This window comes from Megalopta genalis, chromosome 1, assembly GCF_051020955.1.
Source record: "Megalopta genalis isolate 19385.01 chromosome 1, iyMegGena1_principal, whole genome shotgun sequence".
Classification (NCBI taxonomy): domain Eukaryota; kingdom Metazoa; phylum Arthropoda; class Insecta; order Hymenoptera; family Halictidae; genus Megalopta; species Megalopta genalis.
This window is the reverse complement of record NC_135013.1, coordinates 36,920,190-36,946,180: the sequence shown is the minus strand read 5'-3', so window position 1 is coordinate 36,946,180 and position 25,991 is coordinate 36,920,190. Positions and strand designations below refer to the sequence as shown.

Sequence of the window (25,991 nt, the reverse complement as noted above, 5' to 3'; positions counted from 1 at the left end):
ATTTTTCTATGAAAAAAATTATTCGATATCCTATTTTAGATTGAATGTCATTCCTTTTATTCCCTCGGGATACCAAGGACGTCTATTTTTATTTCAAGCGGTTTACAATTCCGTACTTTTGAACAGAACTAGTGTACGCACACGATTATACACTATTCAATGATTTGTATTGTTTTCTTGATAAAAACTTGCTCTTTTTAGCAACGAATTTCTTTAAAGATGAAATAAACAATTGTGTCTTAAGCAGTTATAGAACAGAGTAATCTGAGAGCAATATTAACTGGTTCATAAAGTAACAAGCTGAGTTCTTATGGAGAAAACAATATTGTAAATGAAGTATGTATTCAAAAATGATAATTTACAAATAATTCTTTTCTGTGTGTATCGAAGGGACAATGTATTTTCAATATTAAAACAAGAATCTGTCTACAGAGTCGAGTCGAGTTGATTATATATAACATACAAGAACTTTCCACTTGCAAAATGTATTCAGGACTTGCCGTTCTAATATTCGTTATTTTGGTTACATTATTGTAACAAGTTCATAGTAAATTAGGATTTAATTATAGTCCATTGAAAATAACAGTCACGTTTGTAACGACATGGTAACGTACTACCACATCTATTTAATCTACGTCCTATGATTTTTATGTGTTTTTTATAACCTAGAGAACATTGTACAAGTTCGAGTACCGTTTTTGTATGTGTTATGAGATCTATTGATGAAAACTTGGTCGTTGAGTGAAATCGTATACTTTGTAGGTAGATTCTGCTAGCGTGCTGCTTGCAACTGACCCTTGGTGCTGATACTCATTGATTTGAACAGATTCTAAACGGCCTGAATACTATCAGATTCATTTTTATACGTAAAAGAAAAAAAAATGGAATGGAAAAAGATGAAATAATTACGAGAATAGCACGTAGTGCTTTATATATTTAGATCTACATGTATATTACGTTCTCTTGTAGCGTTCGAATGCGTACGGAACGAATTTAGCAGAAATTAAGTTTTATTTTTCCACGCGTTTTTCTTTTCGATGGTGTAATATTCCGAGAAGAAGCGTTTATGGTTACCCATGGCACAAGAATATGTTAGTTAAGTGCTTAAAGAAAAAAAAAAAGAAAAGAGTATCATCGAAACGATGTATAAACGACTAGCCATTGGCCAGATGAAGTGATAAATGGTTTAATGCTTCCAATTAAAAGAAATATAGATTCTTCAATTGACTTATTGCTACCATGGTTTGTAATCCTCTAAATCGTATTTACAAATAAATAAAATGATTTGTGACATATATGATGTTATTGTTGCATAAACCAAGTTTGAATTATATCCTGTACGTTCATGGGATTGCTTTAACTTTGTTCAAACAGTTTACTCAGTCCCGCCACTTTCCGTAACTACGCTGATCATCATAACAGCTGTTCATCCACCTGGTATGTCTTCAAACTTGTAGCGTACACACGGAGTGGACAGCTATTATGACTACGAGGATTCTCAGGTGCTGTATTTTAAAGAACAGAACATAATAAGGCAACATGTTATGGGAAGTGAGTGATCGATGTACTAGATCGATGCTGCTCTCCATGAGGACTTTGCATAAGCTGGTTGCAACAAGGCAATGTTATCGATGGAAGGGTTAGATGCTCGATACCCAGCTGATTACTTGCAAAGGACATTTAGCACGCGCATGGCGTGCCATAATAATGGCATATTGCACGCACGTGCATGTAACGAGAATGGAGAAACAACGTCATTCGCGTGGGCGGGACTGCGTGGTAGAGGATTCATGGATGGTTGAACGCATCGCGGATGATCCAGCTCGATCGTCACCGCTTGAGCGGGCTCCACGTTCGAGAGTGCATGGCGAACTATTGCAATTTGCAATGCCGTAGATCTTTCTGTTTGCGGCATAACGATACTCGTTCGAAGGCGTAATACATGAAAACGAAATAAAATCGCGAAGGTGTTCGCGCCGCGATACTAGGCCATCGAGCATTCGCGTCGATGTCGCTCTCGAGGGTCGATCGGAGTTCCGTCGCGAAGTGTTTATCGATAAAATGTTGACGGTTTCGATAATCGAAGTGACCGGAATTTTGACCGTTAGGACCGGAGTCGGGCTGTAACTTTCGAGTGTTGATCTAGTTTGAATTCGCCTCGAATGTAGTTATAAGAAATTTCATTCCTGGGCCGTTACAATACATCTCAGGTAATGTCGGCTGGTAGACATATTTTAAGCGAAGGGTACAATTATATTTTGAACGGCGGGTACAAATTTTACTGTTGGCCATAGTCAAGTCGGATGCTTTCTCAGCGAGCACTTTCTCTTCATTAAGTTTGATTTGCATTAGCATCGAGTTGAATAGAAGAGCGATGAGTTTTCAGTTGACCCACTGTTAACTGCTGGGATTGTAGATTTGTATCAGGGTTAGGTGGGGCCTATATTTGGCCTCGCTAATAGAAAAGGTCTAGGTCAGGTAATTTAGGTAGCTTCGTATATAGTACGAATAAATGTTGAGAATTCTAATATTCAATTACTAAACTGGACGGACCTAAACACGAGTAGCTTCAAAAAATGTTTTTGTTGAAGGTGTTATGGGTTCTTCGAGTGCAGCTATTTATTTTTTATACATAAAAGGTTTTGCATCGTAGATATGTATGCAAATTTTAAGATGATGCCTAGCTTGGGTGTGGGCACGGTCGTCAACAAACGGCGCGATGATTCATCGTGATAATTTGAATACAGGTACGCGGTTGACTCGAATCGGTTGACAAAGTGCCAGTATCGAGAACGACGTCAGTGCCGCGGCTGACTTCCGGTCTTTGGCGCCGGTAAATCGAAACTGAAACCGAACGAACGATTTTCTTCGAAAAATTTGCAACGAATTCCCGAACTTACGAATCTCGGCGAACTGTCCAGTGATTACGCCATGCACCGGAACGAAGGTTAGTATAAACTATCTGCGATCATCGTAAACCGCGAATCTATATTGGAAAAGTGAAAGTCGAAACGGGTTGAATATGAAATCGCGCGATGCATGTGAATTCAAATTGCTGTTTGAACATCTCATTAAAGTTATTCCGCCCCGGGGTTTTGTTCGAACGCAGAATTGTGTCGCGATTTAACTGGTAATAATGATCTGTGTATTTATTAGAGCGCGCAGTGTAATCTAGGTGGTGCGATTGGTGCAGTGGTTTGTCGGTCTCTTTAACGGATTCCAACGACACGTTTAAACGGATAATCGTCCAAGATGGTGCGCGTGGCGCGAATCTCACACACCAACGAAGAGACGACGAAGGTGAGATAATTAGCTAAAGTGAGAACTTAATGGAAATGCCTTGGTAATGTATAGTGAAGGACGGATGAGCGTTTACCCAGAGGCTATGCACATGTTGGTCGTATACACCGTTAGTCATAGATATTTGGGGTGTAAACGGAAGCGGAAACGGAGCCAAAACTGACTGCGCCTTTCCCGTACACTGTTAGACCTTATTTCCATTCAAATTTTTATAAAAACTAACAATATTTTTATTCTATTGTAAGAAAGCAATAATAATTAGTTAAAAGGATTGAATAAGAAAAGTAGAAGGTTCTTAAAGCTGTAAGCTGATTGATGACGGAGCTAATCCTCGTCATTAAGGGCTTAATTAGCTTGTTGTTTTGCATTCGCCTTTGCCCGATCAAGGATGTCCATCCTAATTCTAAACAAATCTTAATTGACTAACCAACAGGAAAACTCCTTCGAAAGGCAGTGCTAGTACTTTTGACGAATTTTTTCTGTAAATAGGAAATGGTATTTGTATTAGAGGATAAACATTAATGATAACTAAAGAATTCTCTTATACTAATGATGGACTGTGGAACTTTATGAATATTCACATTTTCGAAGATCAAACCGTTCTTCTATTAGAGGATCTGTCATGGTCCTAGGAAAAGGAAACCCTTCTTCAGCTTTTTCAAACGTTCTTGGAAAACTAGAAATAGTGTAAATGCATAAGATCCGCAGTCTAGTTGTAACGTGTAGTAGTGTAGTTAGGGGATCGATGCCCTTCTTTCTGTATAAAGTCGTCGTTCAATGAAGAAACAGTGGAAATGTTTCAGGTTTAGGCTGTCCGGAGCTACGCCGGCTCCCAAAAGGTCGCTATTAGAAAGACCTAACTTTTCTCGGATCGAGTCGAACGAAAAACGAGCACGGAAGGAGACGTAACGCGCCCGTTGAACAATTTTCAGTTCCACCCTGAGAGCTTGTGTGTTCGGCGACAGGCCGAGGATGACTCCCGTCGGATATTTTGAGTCCACTGTTAGGCGCGATGCAGCGCACATTAATACGTATGTAAGCTGGTATCGTGGAGCCTGTATATTCGCGTTCGTTTCGCTCGCTCGTTCGCTCAACTAGCTCTCGCTCGTGGCCGTGCCCGTCTATTATTAGTCGACAGTCATCGGAGTCGGCTGTAACGCGCGGCCGAGCCACAACGCGGAAAAAGCTGGAAGAAAATTCGACAAGAAAACGCGGATCCCGCGAGATTTTCCGTGTGGCACGTGTTCACTCGACCGGGCTAGCTTGTTCCTGCCGGCCACCTCGGCGTTCGTGCCGCCACTGACACCCTCACGGACAGAGGATTTCCATCCGACGCTATCTCGACGCCCTTGGAAACGATGATTTTCGCACGATCTTCAATGTGAGTCCCACCAGTTCGCTCGGTACTGCGTCTTTCCGCCTCGACGACCCCTCGATCACCGCTTCCTTTGTTGCACACGTTCTCCGCGAGCGGATTCTGCGAACTCTCTTCCTAGCTTAGCTAGAACGTCTTCAAAAAATGCTCCTATTCACGATCTCCGGTAATCCTATTCATTCTCATCTCGTAGCTTGTGGATGACACAAGTCTTTTAATTTGGCAGCAGGATTCGTTTTTTTGGAGTTATAGATGAAAATATTACAGGAAGATCTGTCAAATTCACAACGTAGAGAGGGTTGGTCTATTTATCTTTTTAAGGAATCTTCATACTCTTTTTTTCTATTTGGTAAACTGTTTGCAAATTTTGTCACCTTCGTTGAACAATCTTTTTACATTGTAATGAAGATTGGTTACACAAAACTTGAAATCGATATCTTTGTTACTTTCGTTCGAAAATATGTTCAAAGGTCGCCTTTGTGATGGAGAGCCCTTAGCTCATCAAGACACGCATGATTCTTTGGTCTATTATGGTTCATTCAAGTTCTTATTGGGCTTCGTGAGAAGACCTCAAGGCAGTTGGTGATAGTTGACCAGTGGGAGAACTACTTTTTATATTTATACGCCTTCCATGTGTGTTGAATTGTAGAGGATCGTTCCTGTGAAATTGACCCTGATTGGAGTCCTAATTGCTAGCGGTAGATTTGGTCTTATTTGGAAGACCGCATGGTGGAGTAGGGTAATTGATTGGGAGGCATTTTCAATTGTCATTGACAGAAGTTCGTTGGGATCGTTTATATCGTGTATAAAAATGCGACTTTTTAATTATTATTCTAGATGAGGGATGCGGTTTCGCAAAAGGGAAACAATAACAGTAATAATAATAATAATAATAACAACAACGTAACACCCTTGAAAAACAAGCCTTCCTTGGTGATTTATCGACCCCCAGGTTTGTAGTGGGATCATAGTTATTTTGCGCTATTTATAAATACAATAGGGAAAGCAGTGTTTCATAAGCAATGAGAGTTGAATATTTTCTAGGCGGAAGAACGGAAGGAGCCACGGCGAACGTTAGTAATCCAAGATTGAACGTACACGCGAAGGAGTTCACTATGAAGCAGAACGATTCGCATCCTTCTAAGTGAGTGTAAACTACTTAGAAAACGGTCGGAGCACCGTCGACTTATCGGGAACAGCTGTGGCAATGTCTAGAAAGCTAAGAAATATAGAAATCCTCCAAACTCGATTAAATAGTTAAAGTCTGCCAACGGGAAAAAACTTGGAGGAGATCTTACTTCGATGTCTAATCTTTAAAAACTGTTTGTTAATCTTTTATATGGCGTAAACGCAGTGAAAAGATCACAGGCGACTCCGAAAAGAGGCTTGCCGACTATCTTGTGCAACGCGGACGTTATAGATTTAATATTTGGATCAGATTGTGAGGTGAAAGACGGCGTGAGATTATGTCAGCAAACGGCAGCGGTTCGTTTTAACGAACTCTTCCATTTTTATAGTTAAAAATTACGCGCGGAGTAAACAAACGATTAGAAAATAGTCTTGAGCACACGCATCGTTTTGCATTATAGCAACTGATTCTTAATGAAGTTTCTTGACGCAGGTCTCGGTCGAATGCTTCAGAACGATCCTCCTATTATCTGCAACACAGCAAGTCGAGCGGCAACGTGCACCGATATTTGTACGCGCAGCAACAGCAACAGATACAACATACTCTACAGCAGCAGCATCAACATCATCAGACATCGCGACACGCGCAGGGTGGTCATCATGCGACCGTTTCGGCGCTCAAACAAACACACCCGCTTGACAATTCAACGTCCAGCGGAAATATTATACACGTAGGCGGAAACTTTCAGATCTTACGCTGCCCAGAACGTGTCTTACCTTCCAATAATTGATAATAACACTGCGGAGAATTTGAATTTAACTGCGAGCAAATAATACTGCACACAAACTTGATTAAACAAGCAATGAGATTAGAATAAAAATCGCCTGTCGAATACTTGAACACATAAAAACATAAAATTTTGTTGGACAGTGTCAAGTGAGAGAGAGTTGACTTCTACCGGTTTTACAGGGCTCCGGTAGGGTTCATTTCAGTATGGACCAGAACGAGGTCAAACCGAATCCAAGTAAACCTGGCAGGCTCACCAAATCGTTGTCCTTCGTGTCTACATATGGTTTGAAGCGATCGAAGAGCCTGAACGCGGCTGATGTGTTGGCTGCGAAGGCGGTAAACATCTCAGATGCCTCGGAGTTAGGGAAATTCCCTGCAGCGATCCAGGATACTCTCCTGAGAGCCATCGATGGTAGAAATATCAAATTTCTAATGAAATGTTACTAGCAAAACCCGTAGCGGAACAAAATACTTATTGATTATTTCTGATTAAATTAGATCCAAACCTGTTGAACGCAAGAGCGTTGATGGAACTAGTACGACATATATTGGAGAGGGTTGTGGAAAACCGGAAATACGCGGAACCGGCGGCGAAAATTTGTATCACCATCATAGAGGTTGCCAACTGTTTTTAACACTTATCCTACTTAATATTTGCAAATTTTAGTAGTCACTAGGGTTTTAAATGTTTACTAGTCAGTAAACATTTGTCAAAAACAAATGATTGTTTTTGTTACTTACACTGTTATCTACTGTTCTCAAGTTCAATCTAATTATCGATGCAGAAAGAAGCTAAGGAAACGTTCCTGGAGTCCTTGTTGAACACGTGTCAACAGTGGTATCAGGATCGTGTCAAGATCCTCTATGATGGATCGAATTGTCATCGTTACTCCGCCTTCATGACGTTCCTCAATGAGATGTATTGTCAGGTAGGACACACATGGATGTTTCGCTTGTGAAAACAATGTCTATCAGATACAGACTTCTAACAATACCTGACTCACGAACACTGTTACACGATGTTTTCTTGATCCCGTGATTGATCACGTTGCCCGACCTTGTCTCGCTCAACAGATCATTCAATATTTTTTTGTTGCTCGAACGTGAGTCGAAATGATTAATACATCCGTGTTCATACATATGCATGATTCTGATTACAGTTGAAGCGGAGACAGCTTCAGTTAAAGACACAACAGGAGGGCGTTCCTCCCGGACGCGTTCTCCTCACATTGCTCTGGAAGTGTTGTCAGGACTGTCTGCAGCCTCCTGTTGTCAATTCCTTGGCAGAGGTGAGTTCAGGCTAGCTAGACTAATAGTCTTTTTTTAAAGGATTCGAGAAAATTAGTACGAGCACGGCTTCGAGGAAACTTAATCCCTTTTTGTCAGAGATTTAAGTACTGACTGTTCCTTTTTTTGCCTACACTTGAAATAAGTTCTAGTTATTGTGCTTAAAAAGAAGCAACTGAAGCTGAAAGTAAGCATTGTTTTTTTGTTTCGAATAGACGGATTGCCTGTTCTTTATTTTGACGTGCATTGGCAAGGATTTGGACACCGAGTTGCCGGCTCAACTGCAACAACTGCTTGGAAGCTTGAGGGATGCGTTCCTGGCGGAGGACACCATCTTGCCGTCGGTCAGGAAGACCCTACTGCAACTGATCGAACTTCACGCCGCCCACTGGCAACTTCCGGCACCGGCGGTCGTCTACTATTACCCGGGATCGACCTCGAAATGATCCTTCGCCGTCTCGGCTCCTCCGTCCATTCGTCGGTTCTGTGCGTGCGCGCATCATGTACGTGTGGAGTTGAGCGAGCATATAGCGGGTGGAACAAATGCGGTGACCTTCGAGCGACCTCGCGCTCACCACTTCTACCTGTCCCAGAAACTAGTCAACTCGAAGCGCTGGGGTCCAAGGGAGTCTTTGAAGGGTACTCTACCATTCAACAGCGTACAGGTTCGCTACATTTGTTCCAATCGAGCATGCGTGCGGTTTAATGGGGGCTCCTTGTACTTGAATGCATCGGCTGCCGATCATGCGAATAAAAATTAAACGAACGCCGCTAGGCCCCGGGCTAAAGGAGCCGCGCGAAGGTAATCGATCGCCCCGAGCGACTCGATGAAGGCGAGATGCTCTTGCAACCGTTGATCGTGCATTGAAAATGATACTTACGCGAACTCACTTGTTTTCTTAAATGTTGTACTCTGAATAATTGAAACAGCTCATCCGACGTTCATCTTGAACGATGAGCCAGATATTTCTCACTGGTCTATTTCATATTGCACTAATTATTTTGATCAGTGAGTTGTATATAATTTCTACAACAAATTGTAGTTATTGAGAGTCTGTGCGGAGATCTCCATGATCTTGAATGACTAGAACGATTATGCAAAATTTCGTTTATGGGAGATTTTATGAAGCTTTTTCTTTGCTGAACGTTGCACGGCGGTCGCAGAAAACTCATAAAAGTTTACTCTCAGAAATACGTCCGAAGAGAGTCCAGTAAAAAAATTACGTTACCAGTTTATAACGGCTGGGATAAAAACTTTCGGGACAGACCAAATAAAAATGTTTCATTCACGTGATCTCATGTCTCCATAATTCACTGAACTCGCGACGAAGTGGCTCCGAAATCACGGCGAGAAGCGAAACCTTTGTTCGACGAACGATGCGTCACGTCAGCGAAACAAGCAACCGTGATCTCGCTGTTACCGAGAACAACGATTGTTCGCCGTCATCGCAAGATTTAACAACTAAAGAAAACGATTATTATTGCGCATCCCTGCGAGGAATGGTGCAAGACTCGTCGATATCGGCTTAATGTCCAGATTAATATCCATTCTGGGAACTCCGAAGATTTGCCGTTCGAATTAGAAACGATTTCGTTAGTAAGTCAATGGGTTAAGAAATCGGGACACCCGAGACCGGTACGGTGTTTGTCTTGGCCGAAATTATCACGTATCGCCGGTGAATCCGAGAGTGTTCACCTCAAGAGCAGAGCAGGATCACGGTTAAAGTCGGGCATTGAAAGTTATGAGCTCCAAACTAAAACCATGTCAAAGGCTCTATACTTCGGAGAACGAAAAGGACTTTCTGTCGAGTTTGATTACACGTTAGCACAGTTTTCTGAATTCTTGGACATGGATTGGTTCTTTAACACGTTGGCCGCTTTGTCAGACTGTACATGTCACTTAGCGCGTTCACAGTCTAGACGTCTGTAGGGAAAGACAATAACTTTTTAAGAGCGGTAACAAGCTGTCTTCTTTCGAATACATTATCCTGTGTTATACTACTAGTTTCGAGAAGGCTCTCGGGTTAATCTTACTTATAGTATTTGTCTTGAATTATGTGTGACTAACTCGAAACCACCGTGACTCGCTTATGGGACATGGGACTGTGAACATGTTAAGATAGCATATAAATGGCAGATTTTAATGCCGGATTAAATTTTGCTAGTAAACAAATTAAATGTCAACGGTAGTCAACGTGTTAGTCTCTGCGACTGTAAACCGTGATAGTAAGACGCTCGATGGAAGGTGTGTGCGACACGAGCAGCTATATGTCTATAGTACGGAGGTTCGACGAGGTCTCGAAGGTTCCCTGGAATCTGACTCGAATTTTCCTCGGCTTTTTCCGTAATCACCGAACGAACATAATTGAAAGAAAAACGACCCTCTCGTGGAACGATCCGAACATGCTTGCGATAGCACACAGTGTCGACTGCGCGTGACCGTAGCTTCCGGTATGACCTGGGTGCTTTAAACCCAAGGATACTCCTCCTTGACGTCTTCCGTATGATACTCGAGCGACGTAGTAGTGACTGTGGATAACTTAAACTGAAATACAGGTGCAACGATTTGTTTTAACATTCTGTTCCTTTATTCTAATTATACAATAATGCGGACACTCTTGATTTCAGATGGAATGGATAGTGAATGCGCATAGTTTGCGACACGAATCGAAGAGGACGTCGATGGAGAGCGACCGAGCAGAGAGACGCGAAATATACCTTTAATAAGGAATACGCGCCTGTGATCTCCTTCTCGAAATGCAATCGCCTTTGCCGATTCGTGCCAAGGGCGATAAAAATCGCCTGGAAGCCACGGTCTGTCTCTCCTTCGCCGTCTCTCTTCCTCTAACGACGTTGACTCACGATGCACGCCTTTACGGAGAATGTCTCTGCCCAACGTCCCGTTCACGGACCCTGCCAAATTTTTCAAATTCCTTTGTCGGGCATCGCAACACGCCAAATTTTTCTTTATAGGAAACTGGTTCTGACATTAGCGGTCGAAGAGGACAACAGTCATGTTATAAACCTGTCGTGCTTTTACCTCTTGGATAGCGACGCTGGGGACCATTTAGGATCTGAATTTCTAATAAGGATATTGTTGCATCTCTGAGAAGAATGAATAGGCTTAGAATTAATTTTTGTGCTCCATCAACGATAATTAACTACAGATTGGCACGCAATGTTCCCGAGTTGTTACTGACCTCTAGGTAATCACAGTTTTGAAAAGGCAAGCGTGAGTCGTGGCGTCTCCACCCAAACTAGCCGAGGGTTAACCGGAGGTCGCAATCAATCATCTACAATCTCCGACAATCTATTTTTCTCAGAAACTCCTGTCTAATCCTCCTTTTCTGTACTTTTAGGACCTATCCCAAAACGACCGAATAACACGCCCAGGTTCTAACGTCCGAGCAAATTAACTTTTTAAGGACACCATGAGTCACCCAGTCTCCATTGAACGACTCAAGAATCACCGTGTCACTCTCCACTACACTGCACCCAGGTACCCAACCGACAAAACATCCTATCCGAACTGCGCGCTTCCACCACATAAACCAATCTCCCTGATCAAGGTCACTGCTTCCATTCCAATCCGTGTCGAGGATCAGCTGAACGTTCTCCGAAGCGGTCTTCCGCAGGTCGAGGCGTCGCGGTAGCACGCGAGAGCGTCACCGGTACCGATTCATCAACCGGATCACCAGGATGTTCGGCCGAGGTGTACGAGTCGGCAACGTCCGGCGTCGACCTTGAAACCCGCGCGGGTCGGAGAACCGAGAGAGGTTTTGCCTTGGGTAATCGGTGCCGCGGACTCGAAAACTAGGCCTGCGCCCGCGGTGACGTCGCCGGTCGGTGCGTCGCGATGTACATCGTCCTACCGTGGAACGGTGTAAGAGGGGGCCCGATGGGGACCTCGAGGTACACGCGAGCCTGTGAACAGCGGGGAGAGGGCAGAGGCGACGTGCGTTCGCGGTAACGAAACAAATAGGCCGGCGACTTTCACCGCGTAGCCAAGAACGGCTACGACACACAGACAGCCAGCCGAGCTGAGGCGAGCTCTTGGCCCAAACCTTTCCACGGTGTTCTCTGAGATAAAGACTAACTGGACAAACCGTTTCAGTCTTTTCAAATTCAGAAGACAAATTCATGTTTCTGTGGCCGGCAAGTACAGAGTCGAACTTAGAATTATCGGTGTGGTCTATCTTGGAGAAATATTTATAGTGCTACCAGAGGTTGGCTAGAAATTGTACATAGCGATACAATTGAATTACATGTAATTTAAAGCGTATTGTCTCTTAATTGGTCTCTGGAGCAAAGGCATCGCTATTTTTGTTCAGTACTGGCAAGCTTCAAAGGAATATTTAAGAGCACAGGAAGATTATTATCGTCATTCCTTCGATTTGAATTTTGGGTTTTGTCCAGCCAGCCTGGACGCTGTTCGAGACACAGTGCTGTCGTCGTTGTGAGCGTACCCTCGCTCGCCGTTCCCGTCGTGCTCCCCAAGTGGGGGGAATCCTGCTTGAGCTTGGAGCGGACACGAGGCACGGCATACCCCGAGCGAACGGGCCTCGATTCTTTTTCTTTCGGCCGCGTCGCACGTGTGTCGTCCTCTCGTCTCCGTGTCCCGTGTCTGAAGACCGGTGTCTCTGTGTTCACCGCGGTGAAAACCACTCTCGCGCGCGTCTGGATACCGAACGTTCCTACGTAGTCTCACCTAGTTGCTCGCATATTGCTCGCGTAACGTTGTGTATCGTGTCGCGCACGGGGCAGCATGCCTTTTCGCGGTCCTTTCTGAGAACCGGAGAGACGTTCGCGGTTCTAGAAGAGATGTTAGAGCTGCTGGTGCCGTTAATATGACGCGACGACCGCCACCGGGACGAGACCTGCGACTCTGCGCTATTGCCTGGCTACTTTGGTGTGTCTTGCCTGCTGGGACCGGTAGGCGTTCTATCTTCTGGCCTCTAACAGCTCGGCGACCCTCCTACGATCCACTCGTTTGCACGCGACCGGACTCCCACCGAAAGTGAAAATAAGGCTTCCGTTCAATCGTCGCGTGCAACTTCCGTCCTCTATCCAGGACTCCTTCGTGCTCCGTTTCGCGTAGGGTTGATTGTAAACGGTAGCCGTCGTCGTTATCCGCGATACCTTGTAACAATCGGAATGCTATCTCGCGTGTAACATTGTTGGCAGATTCGTGTTACAGTGGGTGTACAGTTATATGAGTAGATGTGCTATAGACGCAGCGAGTTTGCTGTCGAGGATGGTCTGCTGATTTGAAAGTAGGCCTCGTTGTAGACAGTGTTTGAAGATCGGTTTTTGTCCGTGTAATCTATACACTATCGCTAGATTCATGTTGCAATGCAAGCATACGTACAATGAAGTGAACAGCGGTCAACACGATGGATGCGTATAGAGGTGTACTCGTGTACACCGTGTTTGGTAGAAAGTCTATTTTAAGACTATATTCCGGGACACAGCATATTCCTTATCACTTTCTACTGAAAGCTTGACCCAGAGAAAGTGGAATGGGGCACCTCTGTTCTCTATTTATCTGTGTAACCGATCCCAGACGTCGCTGAAAGGTTTCAGGCTCGTGTAGTTGATTACAGATTCTTGTTTTAGTTTATTTTCAATTAGCAGAAATTTCCTGGCTTTTGCAACTAATTTTGCAATAGGTCGAAGTTTAGTGTTGTCGAGAAAGTTCAAGTTCCGCCGAGGACTCATCCGAAGTCGAATGACTGAAGTTCAATGTAGTGTAGAACTGTCCCAGTGATACAAGGCTAATATCCTATTGTATTCGTTGCAGTTCTCACTCGCGAATTAGAAGCCGATAGCCGGATCTCTTTCGGTATCTCAGCTGCGATCATACTAATTTATGCGCATACCAGATCCCGCGGACGATTAACGTTGCCCGAGGTACACGACGACCGATCGATCGTCGAATGATTAATTTGAGGCAGGCGGTCCGACGATGATCGATCAAGTAACTCGTAAAGTAAAATGGCTTAATCCAAGCGATTCTACGAGCGCGGCGAATGTGTCGATTCAAGATTTTGTGTAATTGACGGCCGCGAACGACGACGATCCTTGCACACTGTTGCTGTCGCCGTCGTTTATTTTCAATGTTAGAGGAGCATCGATTGTTAGCATTCCTACGGTAGAAATTATGCTTTCTTGACGAGACGTTCTCGATCTCAGCGGATACTTCTTCTTCTCTTCCAGGAGTGCTTCACAACTATGCGGACAAGCAGAGGTACGATGGATGGTACAACAATCTGGCCCATCCGGATTGGGGATCGATCGGCAAGTATTCCAAACTGCACACCATCTACGTTTCAATTCATTTAAACGGATGTGGAGTGCGGATTTTCACGCACATTCAGGTTTTCATCGAAACTCACTGCTTTGATAAACATTTTTGTTAGATACTAAATTTGAGTTCACATTTTTAGCCTCTGGACGATGGTGTGTAGGTTCGTTTTGATTCTGCTATGCAGAGACCATTGTCCAGCAATCATGCCACTCAAGCATAAATAACTTCAGTTGGATGAACCAAATTTTGCATCCACCAAAAGAAGTTGGACAAAATTAGTAAACCGAAATCTCGTAGACTCTCATTATGAAATATTGATTATGTTGCAATCTCATAATGTCCTCAGATTAGCAGCGAATGAGGAAAAAGTCAACGCGATCTTGACCGAACGTGAATTCGTAAAATAGCTAAAAAAGCACGTTGTATCGTGAAAGATGTGATCAGCCTCGCTAACAGAGGTGTTACGGTTCTTTGGACATGAAAATTGTTTGGTCGCACCAACACCGGCCATTGTAACACGAATGACAGTATTAATGCCCACTTCAAATAATTATGAATTGAGAGTGAAAAAATCATTGCATAGCTCATCCCAGAACCATTTATTTTTCTAAAGATCGTACTAGCAGTTTCATCATATGTGGGTACAGCTTTGTAATTAGTTATTATGTGGCAAGTTTATGCTTAAAATCATTACCAGATATTGTGAAACCGTGTTACGTACTCTTCTCTAAATTTTGAGTTTAGAACGGCGTGAAGAAATTTGGTAATTAAAAGTAGTCCGCTTGCGAAATGTCCTCCGTATTGTCTGACCAAACACATCATGTAGCACTGAAGTAGGCTTGAATATTATAATTTTAACAAAATTGTTGCAATTCCAAATCGCGTAGAAATACTCACAAATAATACTATCATCAACTAATTATTAGAGAATGAAAACAATTTCTGTGCAGTGATGATTTTAGGGATAACGTTTATACAATAGAAGAACGTGTTAAACAATGTACGAAATTAACATGTTCGCTACCAACGTCATACGTTTATAACAATTCTGTGTTAGAATGTGGCTACTGTGGATGCGTATTCGTACGAACTTACAATAAGAACTAACTAACTTCTGACACGTCGTTCTACACGTCAGAACAATCAATTGTATAGATTCTTATGTTAGTGGTTACATTGAATGCGTTTCCTGAGAACATAAAACTCACGAATTCGTCAAAAAAACACCAAGCAGAGAAACACCAAGGACAATACACACGACAATAATAAAGATAATGCGGATTATAATTTTATGTTATGTTTGGTTTCTTTCCTTCGGAAAGTACCAGACGAGAAAATTTATAGTACAACAGACATTTTACGATGAGGAAATGCGAGAACAGAGAACTAGTTGTGCAAATTTTATATAATTTTTAGTTACTTGTATTAAGTTAGTTATTGTGTGTGTGTGTGTGTGTGTGTGTGTGTGTGATAATTATTGGTACTAATTAGAATATCATGAAAATGAAAACATTTTTCACCTTAATGTGATCGCGAGTCTTTCTGCCGGATGAATATATGGTTGAAAATTCGATTGTCTTAAAATCCCACCTTTAATTCCATTTAAGAAATAAAATGTCTAGACAAATATTCCGAAGTACTCGTGAAACTTATTTGGTTGCTTCTTAAGTTCTTCAAATAGTGTGCAAAATTCTCCATAGATTGGCCATAATACAAATAGTTTATTTACTTGCTCAATTTTATCACTTAATAAATCACTTAAAAATAAAATTTTTAAAACCAGATTCTCTAAGAAGTAAAACTCGTCGATGTCGATGTAAAAATCGTCCATATTCAATGCTACAGAAGGCTAATGTCTGATCAAGGAAATCATCTTATATGTTAATGTAGTGTATGGAATTCGTCTGAACGCTAGTTCGTACGAAAATGCATCGCTGTAACCATCATTTGTCACGTTCGTCCGATGAACAATTCTGACTTATTCGTCAGAATGCCAGTTCGTACGAATACGCATCCACTGTAACCACAGCCTTACACGTACAGAAAATAAAATCAATTGCATTTGCGAACGGCAGGAATCATTAAGCGGTAATAGATGTTTAGCTGATGAGTGCGAGTCAATCTATCACCGAGACCACAGATTAAGTTGTGATAATACTGACATAGCTTATACCTCCGTAGACAGCAGGCTGATACGAAAGATGCCGGCAGCGTATTCCGATGGGGTCTATATGCTTGCTGGCCAGGACAGACCTTCTCCGAGGAAGCTCAGTCAGCTTTTCATGCAAGGCGATGACGGTCTGCCATCGGTCAAGAATAGGACAGCGCTGTTCGCTTTTTTCGGTAAGCATGCTAATCAGTCTGCTCATGATTTACGGAGGCTAGCACGAAAACAGTAACTTCCGATTTCATTGGATCGTTCGAACAATCTTGAGACCTTTCCGAATACTTTAAAGTCGAAGAGACTCTTCGTTTGATTCTCTTCAGACAATTTTACTGCGCATAGTCGAAACCATAATGCATAGGAATTAAATGAAGGTTCGATATCAAATCGTTTTAAAAGCGATGAAACTGATCGAGGGGAATGAGACGAATGCGGCCAGTTAACGGATACCATGCAAGAATTAATGAACTTCAGAAAAACGAGACATTCGTAGTCGATGATCGTGATACCCTCGTGGACGGTCATTAATTGACTTTATATTTACGCATTTTTCATCGTCGCTTCTTGCTGCGAATGCCACTAACATTTGCCGAGAAAAACCCCTGTAACAGCCGTCCGGTTGCCATCAATGAGCCCATCTGGTTAAATCGTCTATATCCAGCTGATAATGGGAAATCGCGATGCATCATCATCATCATCGTTGTCGTTGTCGTCGTCGTCGTCAAAGGTTTTCTTGCGCGTATGTGCCGCTTATGAAAGTAGCTTGAGTCATGCACTTTTTGTTTCGAATCGATCTAAGAATCTCGCGTTCGAAATCGAAGCGATTTCATTTTAAACGACCTAAGCGCAGACTCAATTTAGCCTAATGCCTTGGAAACCAACGCGAGGTACGACGAATGCGAAGAAAATATTGAATCATAAAGACCGGCAGTCTACTTGCGATATTATTATTATCGATGGATATCGCAGGCTGGTTTGGGGCAAATTCGAAAGTGGACCACTCGCATAATTACCAGCGCATACCACACCTGGAAATTATAAATAGAAGTCCATTGTTCGCAGTCGCCCTTTTGCGCATTCCGATAAGTATAGTTCCGTAAAGTATAGTTAACAGAATATCGATTTACCGGGAAGCAAGCGTTCGTCATTCACGAATATGAGATAATCGTGCAATCTACTCTGCTAGTATGAGTTGCATGCAACCAATTCGAATATCCGTATCGCGTGGTTGCGCAAACTCTAAGTGTCCGGGATAAAAACGAGCACGCGATTAGACCATACCGTATTACTTTTCGATTAGACCAGAAGCTATGCAGCCTCTATCCAATGATCATTATACAAATTTATTTAATGACCACAAGAAATGCATTGCAATTTTTTACATAGTTTTACGCTACATCGGGTACAACATATTTACTCCGAGGAATTCGTTCCTAAAATCTCGAATCGGAATAACTTACTGGACAATTTCTAAAAAAAGTAAAGAGTTATAAAACGAGAATATTTCATTTCTTTTATTATATTCCGACTACTTGCAATTATTGAAAAATATTTTTTAAACATTCTCTAGTAACGTAGTCCCTTTAACGCCTCTAAAAAGTTCAAGTCATATGGTCTACTTTTTAATAAGCCATTCTATTGTAAAAGGTGTGCGAATACTTTCATGAGCCATTGTACATTATTAACAAATTAATGGGAACAGAGGAATCGAACAAGGGTCAGGCCATAACTCTCAGAAACCGTAGCATCCTTTCTCCTCGAGAAAACGATCGTGGCGATCATCGAACGGTGTTTAAACGGCGCGATCTCGAGTCGCTGGTTTCCGATAGCTCGTGAGAAGTTTGGAGTCTTTGATGGCCGAGGAAAGTGTGTTCTCGAAAAGGAAAGTAAAAACTGGGTCGCTCGCCTAAATTCCGTCGGGCTAAGGTTCTTCGTGCAGCAGGCTCGAGGAAACGATCGATCGGCGAACGATTGGGAAAAGTTGATCGCCAGAGAACCGGTTGCTCATCGCGGGGAAATGATTTCAGGACAGCTGGTCACGTCGGAAATCATCATGGCCAGCGAAAGCGGTTGTCCCATAGAGTACCACCGGATCGACGTAGACAAATGCGATCCGGTTTTCGACAAGGAGTGCCAAGGTAACAAGTACATTCCCTTCCGCCGGGCGGATTATGATCGGCGGACTGGACACAGCCCGAACAGCCCTCGAGAGCAGGTAATTCCTTGATTTCCATCCTAGCAGCCTAACTTGCCTCGTAAATACCTCGAGAGTGTATGATGGTTACCGATAAAATGGCTATTCTCCGCAACAAGTCTTTTCTTGAAAATCCGTCCGAGTCTTCTCGGTGGCTAACAAATTGACAATTTGATCTGGGAGACCTTCGACCAGGAGTATGACTAACGCTAATTGTTAACGATCGAAGTGAAACGGTAATTATTAACCGGGAAAGCACGAAGGATGATTTAAGAGCTCAATAAGGTGTCGCCGTAAACTGTGCTGTTTCCACGTAATGATACCGCTGCGAAACAGGATCCATGCAGTTTAATGAGAACGTTTCCCAATATGGAAACCCGCCTGTAATTAATTTCGCGATTCTAATTGGATTTGTGCTGTCTATAAATACCGTCGCGATTTCTATTCTTCGGGGTCTAGCCGTCATGGTGTGCCGTATTGAGAACCGTTCGACGATGATACTTCGATCTGGGAAATAAGTCGCGAAAAGTAGCTCTGAATACGTGAGGTTCCAGATAAACAAAGTGACGAGCTGGATCGACGGTAGCTTCATCTACTCGAGCAGCGAGGCGTGGGCGAATACCATGAGGTCCTTCAAAAACGGCAGCCTCCTGATGGAACCGACAAGAAAGTTCCCCGTGAGGAACACCATGCGCGCTCCGTTGTTCAATCATGCTGTTCCCCATGTAATGAGGATGCTGAGCCCTGAACGCCTCTACCGTGAGTTCGTCTCTTTTTTCGGGACGCGGAGCTTTGCGCAAACCTAACAAGAGATTGTACAGTTCTTGGGGACCCGAGGACGAACCAGCATCCACCTCTTCTGGCTCTCGGGATTTTGTTTTACCGATGGCACAACGTCATCGCGGCAAGGATACAGAAGGAGCATCCGAATATGGATGACGAGGATGTGTTCCAGAAGGCGCGACGCATCGTCGTGGGGACGCTACAGGTGAAAATCAAACGATTATTCTTCTGATGCTTCTGGTATTTTATTTGATTAACGCTCGTCCCACTGAAATTCTTGATCAAGGAAAGACTGTGGTAATTAATGGAACACCGAAGGTTCCTCGCGGTTACGCAGTGAAGATACTTATGTTAATCCATTTACAGTTAATTATAGTGACATAACAGCCATGGCAAAGAAACTTCTCTGTCACCTCAGCCCTGTCGCACCGTAATCCTATATCATGTAACTGTGCACTGCAACCGTAACTCGATACACTAATTTTATACTGTTTGAGAAATTAATGTGGAATTACGAGGCATAACATTTGACGAAATCGTGGACGTGTCTCTCTGCGAATCACAGAGATCTGTTTCTGTTACAGAATATTATACTCTACGAGTATTTGCCGATAATGCTGAACGAGGAGCTACCGCGATACTCGGGATACAAGTCTGACCTTCACCCCGGGATCAGTCATATATTTCAGAGCGCTGCTTTCCGATACGGACATACTCTGATACCACCCGGTATATACCGTCGTGATGAGAACTGTGAGTTCAGGAGAACCAACACTGACCAGCCCGCCATAAGACTGTGCTCCACTTGGTGGGACTCGAACGTAGGTGTAACTGTTGCTTGGAAGATCTTTTAACTTGAAACACGATGCTTGAAATGATTGATCATTCTGTTACAGGAAGTTTTAACGAACAGCACGATCGAGGAGCTGATAATGGGGCTGGCTTCGCAAATAGCCGAGAAGGAGGACAACCTTTTAGGCACCGACATCAGGAATAATCTTTTCGGCCCGATGGAGTTTTCCAGAAGAGACTTAGGTGCGCTGAACATCATGCGTGGGCGGGACAACGGCCTCCCGGACTACAATACCGCCAGAGCGCACTTCAAACTTCCTCGACGGAAAACTTGGAACGAGATCAACCCTGAATTGTTTAACAAGAATCCCTCCTTGTTGCGCACATTGGTCGAAATCCACTCGAATAACTTGAACAACGTCGATGTGTACGTCGGTGGAATGTTAGAGTCCAGATCTGGTCCTGGAGAACTGTTCTCCGCGGTCATTAGGGAACAGTTCCTTCGTTTGAGGGATTCAGATAGGTTCTGGTTCGAGAACGAGGAGAACGGGTAAGCTGTTCAATGAATCTCAACTGGAGAACGTATTCTGAAGCAATGGTACTCTTCAGAATCTTCACTAAGAGCGAAATCGAGGATATTCGTCGCGTCACCATATGGGATGTGATCGTCAACGCCACTGGAATCCAACCGGAAGTTGTGCAGAAGAACCTGTTCGTTTGGGAGGAGGGAGATCCTTGTCCTCAACCTTATCAGTTGAATTCCACAATACTGGAACCTTGTGTTCCGTTGCAGCGATACGATTACTTTGAGGTGAATAGAAGACGAAGATTCAAAAAGTGTACCTATTCGATCAGCAATTGAAACGTTTCGTTGCTTTTCAGGGAAGCGAGTTGGTCTACATATACGCTTGTGTGTTCCTCGGGTTCGTGCCGATTTTGTGCGCCGGTGCCGGTTACGGCCTGGTGAAATTGCAAAATCGTCGTCGTAGACGGTTGAAGATCCTCCAGGAGGCGATTCAGAAGCGAAACGACGGAAAGATCTGCGTCGACAAGATGATTGTGCGCGAGTGGCTGCACGCGAATCACCGTAGGCTGGTCAAGGTGAAATTCGGCCCGGAAGCAGCTCTCCATATCGTTGATCGGAAAGGGGAGAAATTGCGCACGTTCGATTTCAGCGATGTAAACACCGTAACCATGGAGGAGTCCCAGGTGATTGCGGCAACCGACTCCGTTTCTACCGTTTTATGAAATCCTCGAATCCGCTGAGGAAACACCTCGAGCGGAATCGCGCGAGAACCGTGGCTTACGCAAACTCTCTGTTCGCGCGGTGAAAATTTGTTCATCCGCTCAAAAATTCTTTCTGCGAGCGAAATCTTTGGTAATTCTACGCTTTCGTGAACAGTCTCGAAACACTTGCCTCACACAATGCAATTATACACTGTCGTGTCGTTTCATACAAAAATTGTTAAAAGAGATACAGGTCCAATAGGGTCATGGTGTAGAATAGCCTAATTTAAGCTAAATGCTCAGTCAATTAATTCTACTGAGAATACTGTTTTCCAAGATGTATAGTTGAACCAGACCTAAAGCACTAGTTATAATTAATTAGTGCCATTTTCCTTTTTCGATATACACGGCGATTCAGCCAAGATAGTTATCCATTTGGCTGCTCTCTCCCATAAAATGTAAAGCATTGCTGTTCAAGTCTGAATTATCTTGGAACGTCTCGGAGTCTGGCTGAGAACAATGACTTCCCTTTTAGGAAAATGGGAATGGTCATCGCAAGGCGTTGGTGCTCCTCCGTATACCGCGAGACTACGACCTTGTCCTTGAACTGGATTCTCTGGCCTCGCGTAGAAAGTTCATTGCGAAACTGGAGGCATTCCTGGCGTCCCATAAGAAACACTTCACGCTGTCCCAGGTCGGCCGGGACATTATGCTTGCGAAAGCGGAAACGAAGGAGCGTCGTCAGAAGAAACTCGAGCAGGTCGCTTTTCTCTTTAACCGGACCAAGTGTCCACCCTTTTCGGGATATCGATTTTTATTGCCTGTCTCTCCGTATTGTGAGATTAACGGGAACATTCCAATTGCAGTTTTTCAGGGAAGCTTATGCACTCACCTTTGGTCTGCGACCTGGTGAAAGGCGACGGCGTTCCGAAGATAGTGACAGCGGGGAAGTTGTCACCGTGATGAGGACCTCGCTTTCTAAAAGTGAGTTTGCCAGCGCGCTTGGCATGCGGGCGGATGCTGTCTTCGTGAAAAAGATGTTTAACATTGTAGATAAGGACAGGGACGGTCGCATTTCCTTCCAGGTACTTTCACAAGCAATCTCCTAAGTCGATAAGAATTCGTTATCTGCAGTTAAAGTAGCATCATTGCGTAAGCATATTTTTAGAATAATTCAATTCACTTATGAGAAACGTTTTGCAGGAATTCCTGGACACGGTTCTCCTATTTTCACGAGGAAAAACGGAGGATAAGCTAAGGATCATTTTCGACATGTGTGACAAGGACAGCAACGGAGTTATCGACAAGGAGGAATTATCCGAGATGTTGAGATCATTGGTGGAAATTGCACGGACCACCAGCTTGTCCGACGACCATGTTACAGAACTGATAGATGGAATGTTCCAAGTAATTTCACGATTAATATTTTTGATTTGTATTGTTAAAATGCGTTGGATTACTTGAGAATGACCCTATTTCCAGGACGCCGGACTCGAGCGGAAGGAATACCTCACATACAATGATTTCAAGCTGATGATGAAAGAGTACAAAGGTGATTTCGTGGCGATTGGACTTGATTGCAAGGGTGCGAAACAGAATTTCCTGGACACCTCGACGAACGTCGCACGAATGACCAGTTTCCATATTGATCAACTTCCGTCGGAGGACTCGAAGAGCTGGGCAAGGAAACAGTGGGACGCCATGTCGACATTCCTCGAGGAGAACCGGCAGAACATATTCTACCTGTTCGTTTTCTACGTTACGACGATCGCCCTGTTCGTCGAGAGATTTATATGTTAGTATCTGTTGCGCATGGTTACATGGTTACAGTATTTCGAAAGTTTCGTTACGCAAGGAAACTTGCAGACCTCTCTTAACGTCCTTCAAAGGAACATTAAGAATGAGGGAGCAGATTATGCACTTGCAACATCTGAAAGTTTCCGTCTCTATAGACAAAATTCGAACTTTACCAATTTAATTGTTTTCATTTGTTTCAGATTACTCTTTCATGGCAGAGCACACAGATTTGAGACACATAATGGGAGTAGGCATTGCCATCACCAGAGGATCAGCAGCAGCGTTATCTTTTTGCTACAGTTTATTGCTGTTGACCATGTCCCGCAACCTTCTGACCAAACTGAAGGAGTTTTCAATTCAGCAATACATTCCACTGGACTCTCACATACAGTTCCATAAAATAGCCGCTTGCACTGCTTTGTTTTTCTCCATTCTCCACACTGTGGGCCACATGGTTAACTTCTACCATGTCTCTACCCAACCGCTGGCACATCTTCGTTGTTTGACAAGTGAGCTCAGCTTTCCTAGCGATGCTCGTTTGACCATCTCCTTTTGGCTCTTTAGAACTGTGACAGGTAATCATTCAGTAGATATTAAAATTTTGATTTTTAGAAAAAAAAATAGTTAGCTACTGTAACGACAAATGAATAAACCATTAACGTTTATAGGCTTGACCGGAATCCTACTGTTTGTCGTGATGACGATAATCTTTGTATTCGCCCATCCGACTATCCGCCAGAAAGCCTACAAGTTCTTTTGGTCGACTCACAGCCTCTATGTAGTGTTGTATGCACTGTGTCTGATTCATGGTTTGGCTCGGTTGACCGGCTCCCCTCGGTTCTGGATTTTCTTTGTTGGTCCAGCGATAATTTACGCACTCGATAAGGTAAACTGCCTTATCTGTGGATTAACATCTGTATTTAGAACTGCTATTGTTACACATCGTTTTCGTTGATAAAGTTGGATACAGATAATATTCTCATTAAATTATCATGCACAATTTCAGTGAGTAATTGAGTCCAAGTTTATTTATAGTTTTCTGCACAGGTATATTAAGCAAGGTCACAAATTAATATTCCTTAAGTATAAACCTCGATTGAACTTTGAACATAGTGCAATCGTTGTTTCGTGTACGAAAGTATTTATAAAAAGATTGTTGTGACTGTCAGTTAACACATTATTGTTGTAATTCCAGGTAGTCAGCCTTCGGACGAAGTACATGGCGCTGGACATCATCGAGACGGAATTACTGCCGTCGGACGTGATAAAGATCAAGTTCTACAGGCCGCCGAATTTAAAGTACTTGTCTGGCCAATGGATCCGGCTCTCCTGTACCGCCTTCCGGTCGAACGAATTCCACTCGTTCACCTTGACCTCGGCACCACACGAGAACTTTCTATCCTGCCACATCAAGGCCCAAGGTCCCTGGACCTGGAAACTGAGGAACTACTTCGATCCCTGCAATTACAATCCCGAGGATGAACACCCGAAGATAAGGATAGAAGGTCCATTCGGTGGCGGGAACCAAGACTGGTACAAATTCGAGGTCGCTGTGATGGTCGGCGGTGGAATCGGTGTCACTCCGTACGCCTCTATGCTTAATGACCTCGTTTTTGGTACTTCCACCAATAGGTACTCAGGAGTCGCCTGTAAAAAGGTAATTAATTTCTGCGAAATATCCAAGCAATTCTTTGTGTGTGTGTGTTCCATTTATATCCTTAAAATGTATGCGAAACGTCCTTGAAAAATCTGTACAACATTCACAAAAGGCAGAACAAAAATCCGCCATGAAGAATGGCCCAGTAAAGTAGGTCGGTTTCGTTGAGACAAATAGTATAGGCGTTTTATTGGCCAGTCATTTACCAGATAAGTGGTATATCCAGCCTTTGCCAGACAAGTAGATTAGGCTGGCAATTGATCAGACAAGTATTAAAATAAATAACGTTGATTTTATCTTTGTAGGTCTATTTCCTGTGGATATGTCCTTCGCACAAGCACTTCGAGTGGTTTATCGACGTCCTCAGGGATGTCGAACGAAAGGACGTCACAGATGTCCTAGAGATTCATATATTTATTACACAATTTTTTCACAAATTCGATCTGCGTACTACTATGTTGGTAAGATATTTTTCTCTTTCCTTAACCTTGCGTTTACTCTTCGCAACAGTGAAATAACAAAAAAAAAATACTTTTTTCAGTACATTTGTGAGAACCACTTCCAGAGACTATCCAAGAAGAGTATTTTCACCGGACTAAAGGCGATAAATCATTTTGGTCGACCCGACATGACCTCGTTCTTGAAGTTCGTTCAGAAGAAGCATAGCTACGTGAGTTTCACAGAAGATTTACTTTAACTCGTTAATTCTTGTCAACACCTTTGAAAGTAATTTGATGATGTTTCAGGTCAGCAAAATAGGAGTATTTAGTTGCGGACCACGCCCCCTGACAAAAAGCGTGATGTCCTCCTGCGATGAGGTGAACAAAGGTCGTCGCCTGCCCTACTTCATCCATCATTTCGAGAACTTCGGCTAGTCCTGTCGCGAGAATAGGAGAAGAGGAGCGATGGACTCTATCGCGAATCTCATGGGACTCTACCTTATGTATATATTTATGCGCGATGCTCGTGCGCATCGTTTATTTATACTGAGTATTACATTTCTTATTTATGTTAAAAAAAAAAAACAGGCGAACACGTTTTTTCTTTATGTTCTCAATCATGGCTCACACACCGTCAAGATATACTTCCTTGCCTTCCTCAGGAGTTCCAGAACTGAAGTGGACCCTAGACGCTCAATAATACTGCACGGTCACTGTACAATATTATTGAACATTTTAGGAGGACACAGA

General features: G+C 43.2%; 2 protein-coding genes and 2 long non-coding RNA genes across 8 annotated transcripts; 2 read left to right on the top strand and 2 right to left on the bottom strand.

Annotated features, from left to right (window-relative positions):
• Window positions 1–1,816: 1,816 nt before the first annotated feature.
• Window positions 1,817–10,455, top strand: LOC117223208 (uncharacterized). 4 transcript variants are annotated; one of them, XM_033475390.2, is made up of 11 exons: window positions 1,817–2,210; window positions 2,748–2,947; window positions 3,166–3,300; window positions 5,513–5,627; window positions 5,720–5,819; window positions 6,297–6,534; window positions 6,774–7,005; window positions 7,092–7,210; window positions 7,379–7,522; window positions 7,754–7,882; window positions 8,096–10,455. In XM_033475390.2, the coding sequence occupies exons 3-11, from the start codon at window positions 3,253–3,255 to the stop codon at window positions 8,324–8,326; spliced, it is 1,356 nt and encodes a 451-aa protein (XP_033331281.2). In that variant the 5' UTR covers window positions 1,817–2,210; window positions 2,748–2,947; window positions 3,166–3,252; the 3' UTR covers window positions 8,327–10,455. The 4 variants fall into 4 exon arrangements, with proteins under 4 accessions (XP_033331281.2, XP_033331280.2, XP_033331282.2 ...); XM_033475389.2 differs by having other exon boundaries at window positions 3,157–3,300; XM_033475391.2 differs by lacking the exons at window positions 1,817–2,210; window positions 2,748–2,947; window positions 3,166–3,300 and adding an exon at window positions 4,462–4,681.
• LOC117223213 (uncharacterized) lies at window positions 3,507–4,280 on the bottom strand. The gene is made up of 2 exons (XR_004490873.2): window positions 3,882–4,280; window positions 3,507–3,779 (listed from the first exon to the last, which is right to left on the bottom strand). It is a non-coding gene; the product is annotated as an uncharacterized LOC117223213 (long non-coding RNA).
• LOC117223212 (uncharacterized) lies at window positions 10,446–12,286 on the bottom strand. Its single transcript, XR_004490872.2, has 2 exons — window positions 11,081–12,286; window positions 10,446–10,985 (listed from the first exon to the last, which is right to left on the bottom strand). It is a non-coding gene; the product is annotated as an uncharacterized LOC117223212 (long non-coding RNA).
• A 401-nt stretch (window positions 12,287–12,687) lies between these two features.
• Duox (dual oxidase) lies at window positions 12,688–25,841 on the top strand. 2 transcript variants are annotated; one of them, XM_033475381.2, is made up of 20 exons: window positions 12,688–12,812; window positions 14,097–14,177; window positions 16,369–16,530; window positions 18,379–18,566; window positions 19,100–19,304; window positions 19,367–19,533; window positions 19,913–20,149; window positions 20,225–20,670; window positions 20,730–20,931; window positions 21,003–21,329; window positions 21,883–22,107; window positions 22,214–22,432; window positions 22,551–22,754; window positions 22,830–23,142; window positions 23,345–23,719; window positions 23,813–24,030; window positions 24,340–24,801; window positions 25,107–25,262; window positions 25,343–25,471; window positions 25,548–25,841. In XM_033475381.2, the coding sequence occupies exons 1-20, from the start codon at window positions 12,728–12,730 to the stop codon at window positions 25,674–25,676; spliced, it is 4,530 nt and encodes a 1,509-aa protein (XP_033331272.2). In that variant the 5' UTR covers window positions 12,688–12,727; the 3' UTR covers window positions 25,677–25,841. The 2 variants fall into 2 exon arrangements, with proteins under 2 accessions (XP_033331272.2, XP_033331273.2); XM_033475382.2 differs by lacking the exons at window positions 12,688–12,812; window positions 14,097–14,177; window positions 16,369–16,530 and having other exon boundaries at window positions 18,397–18,566; window positions 19,093–19,304.
• The last annotated feature ends 150 nt before the right edge of the window (window positions 25,842–25,991 follow it).

Coding starts and splice junctions, on each gene's coding strand:
- Duox (XM_033475381.2), top strand. CDS start 12,728: ATGACGCGACGACCGCCACCGGGACGAGACCTGCGACTCTGCGCTATT. Junction 12,813..14,096: donor TGTCTTGCCTGCTGGGACCG/GTAGGCGTTCTA, acceptor CTTCTCTTCCAG/GAGTGCTTCACAACTATGCG. Junction 24,802..25,106: donor CAGGAGTCGCCTGTAAAAAG/GTAATTAATTTC, acceptor TTATCTTTGTAG/GTCTATTTCCTGTGGATATG.
- LOC117223208 (XM_033475390.2), top strand. CDS start 3,253: ATGGTGCGCGTGGCGCGAATCTCACACACCAACGAAGAGACGACGAAG. Junction 3,301..5,512: donor CCAACGAAGAGACGACGAAG/GTGAGATAATTA, acceptor TTATTATTCTAG/ATGAGGGATGCGGTTTCGCA. Junction 7,883..8,095: donor TTGTCAATTCCTTGGCAGAG/GTGAGTTCAGGC, acceptor TGTTTCGAATAG/ACGGATTGCCTGTTCTTTAT.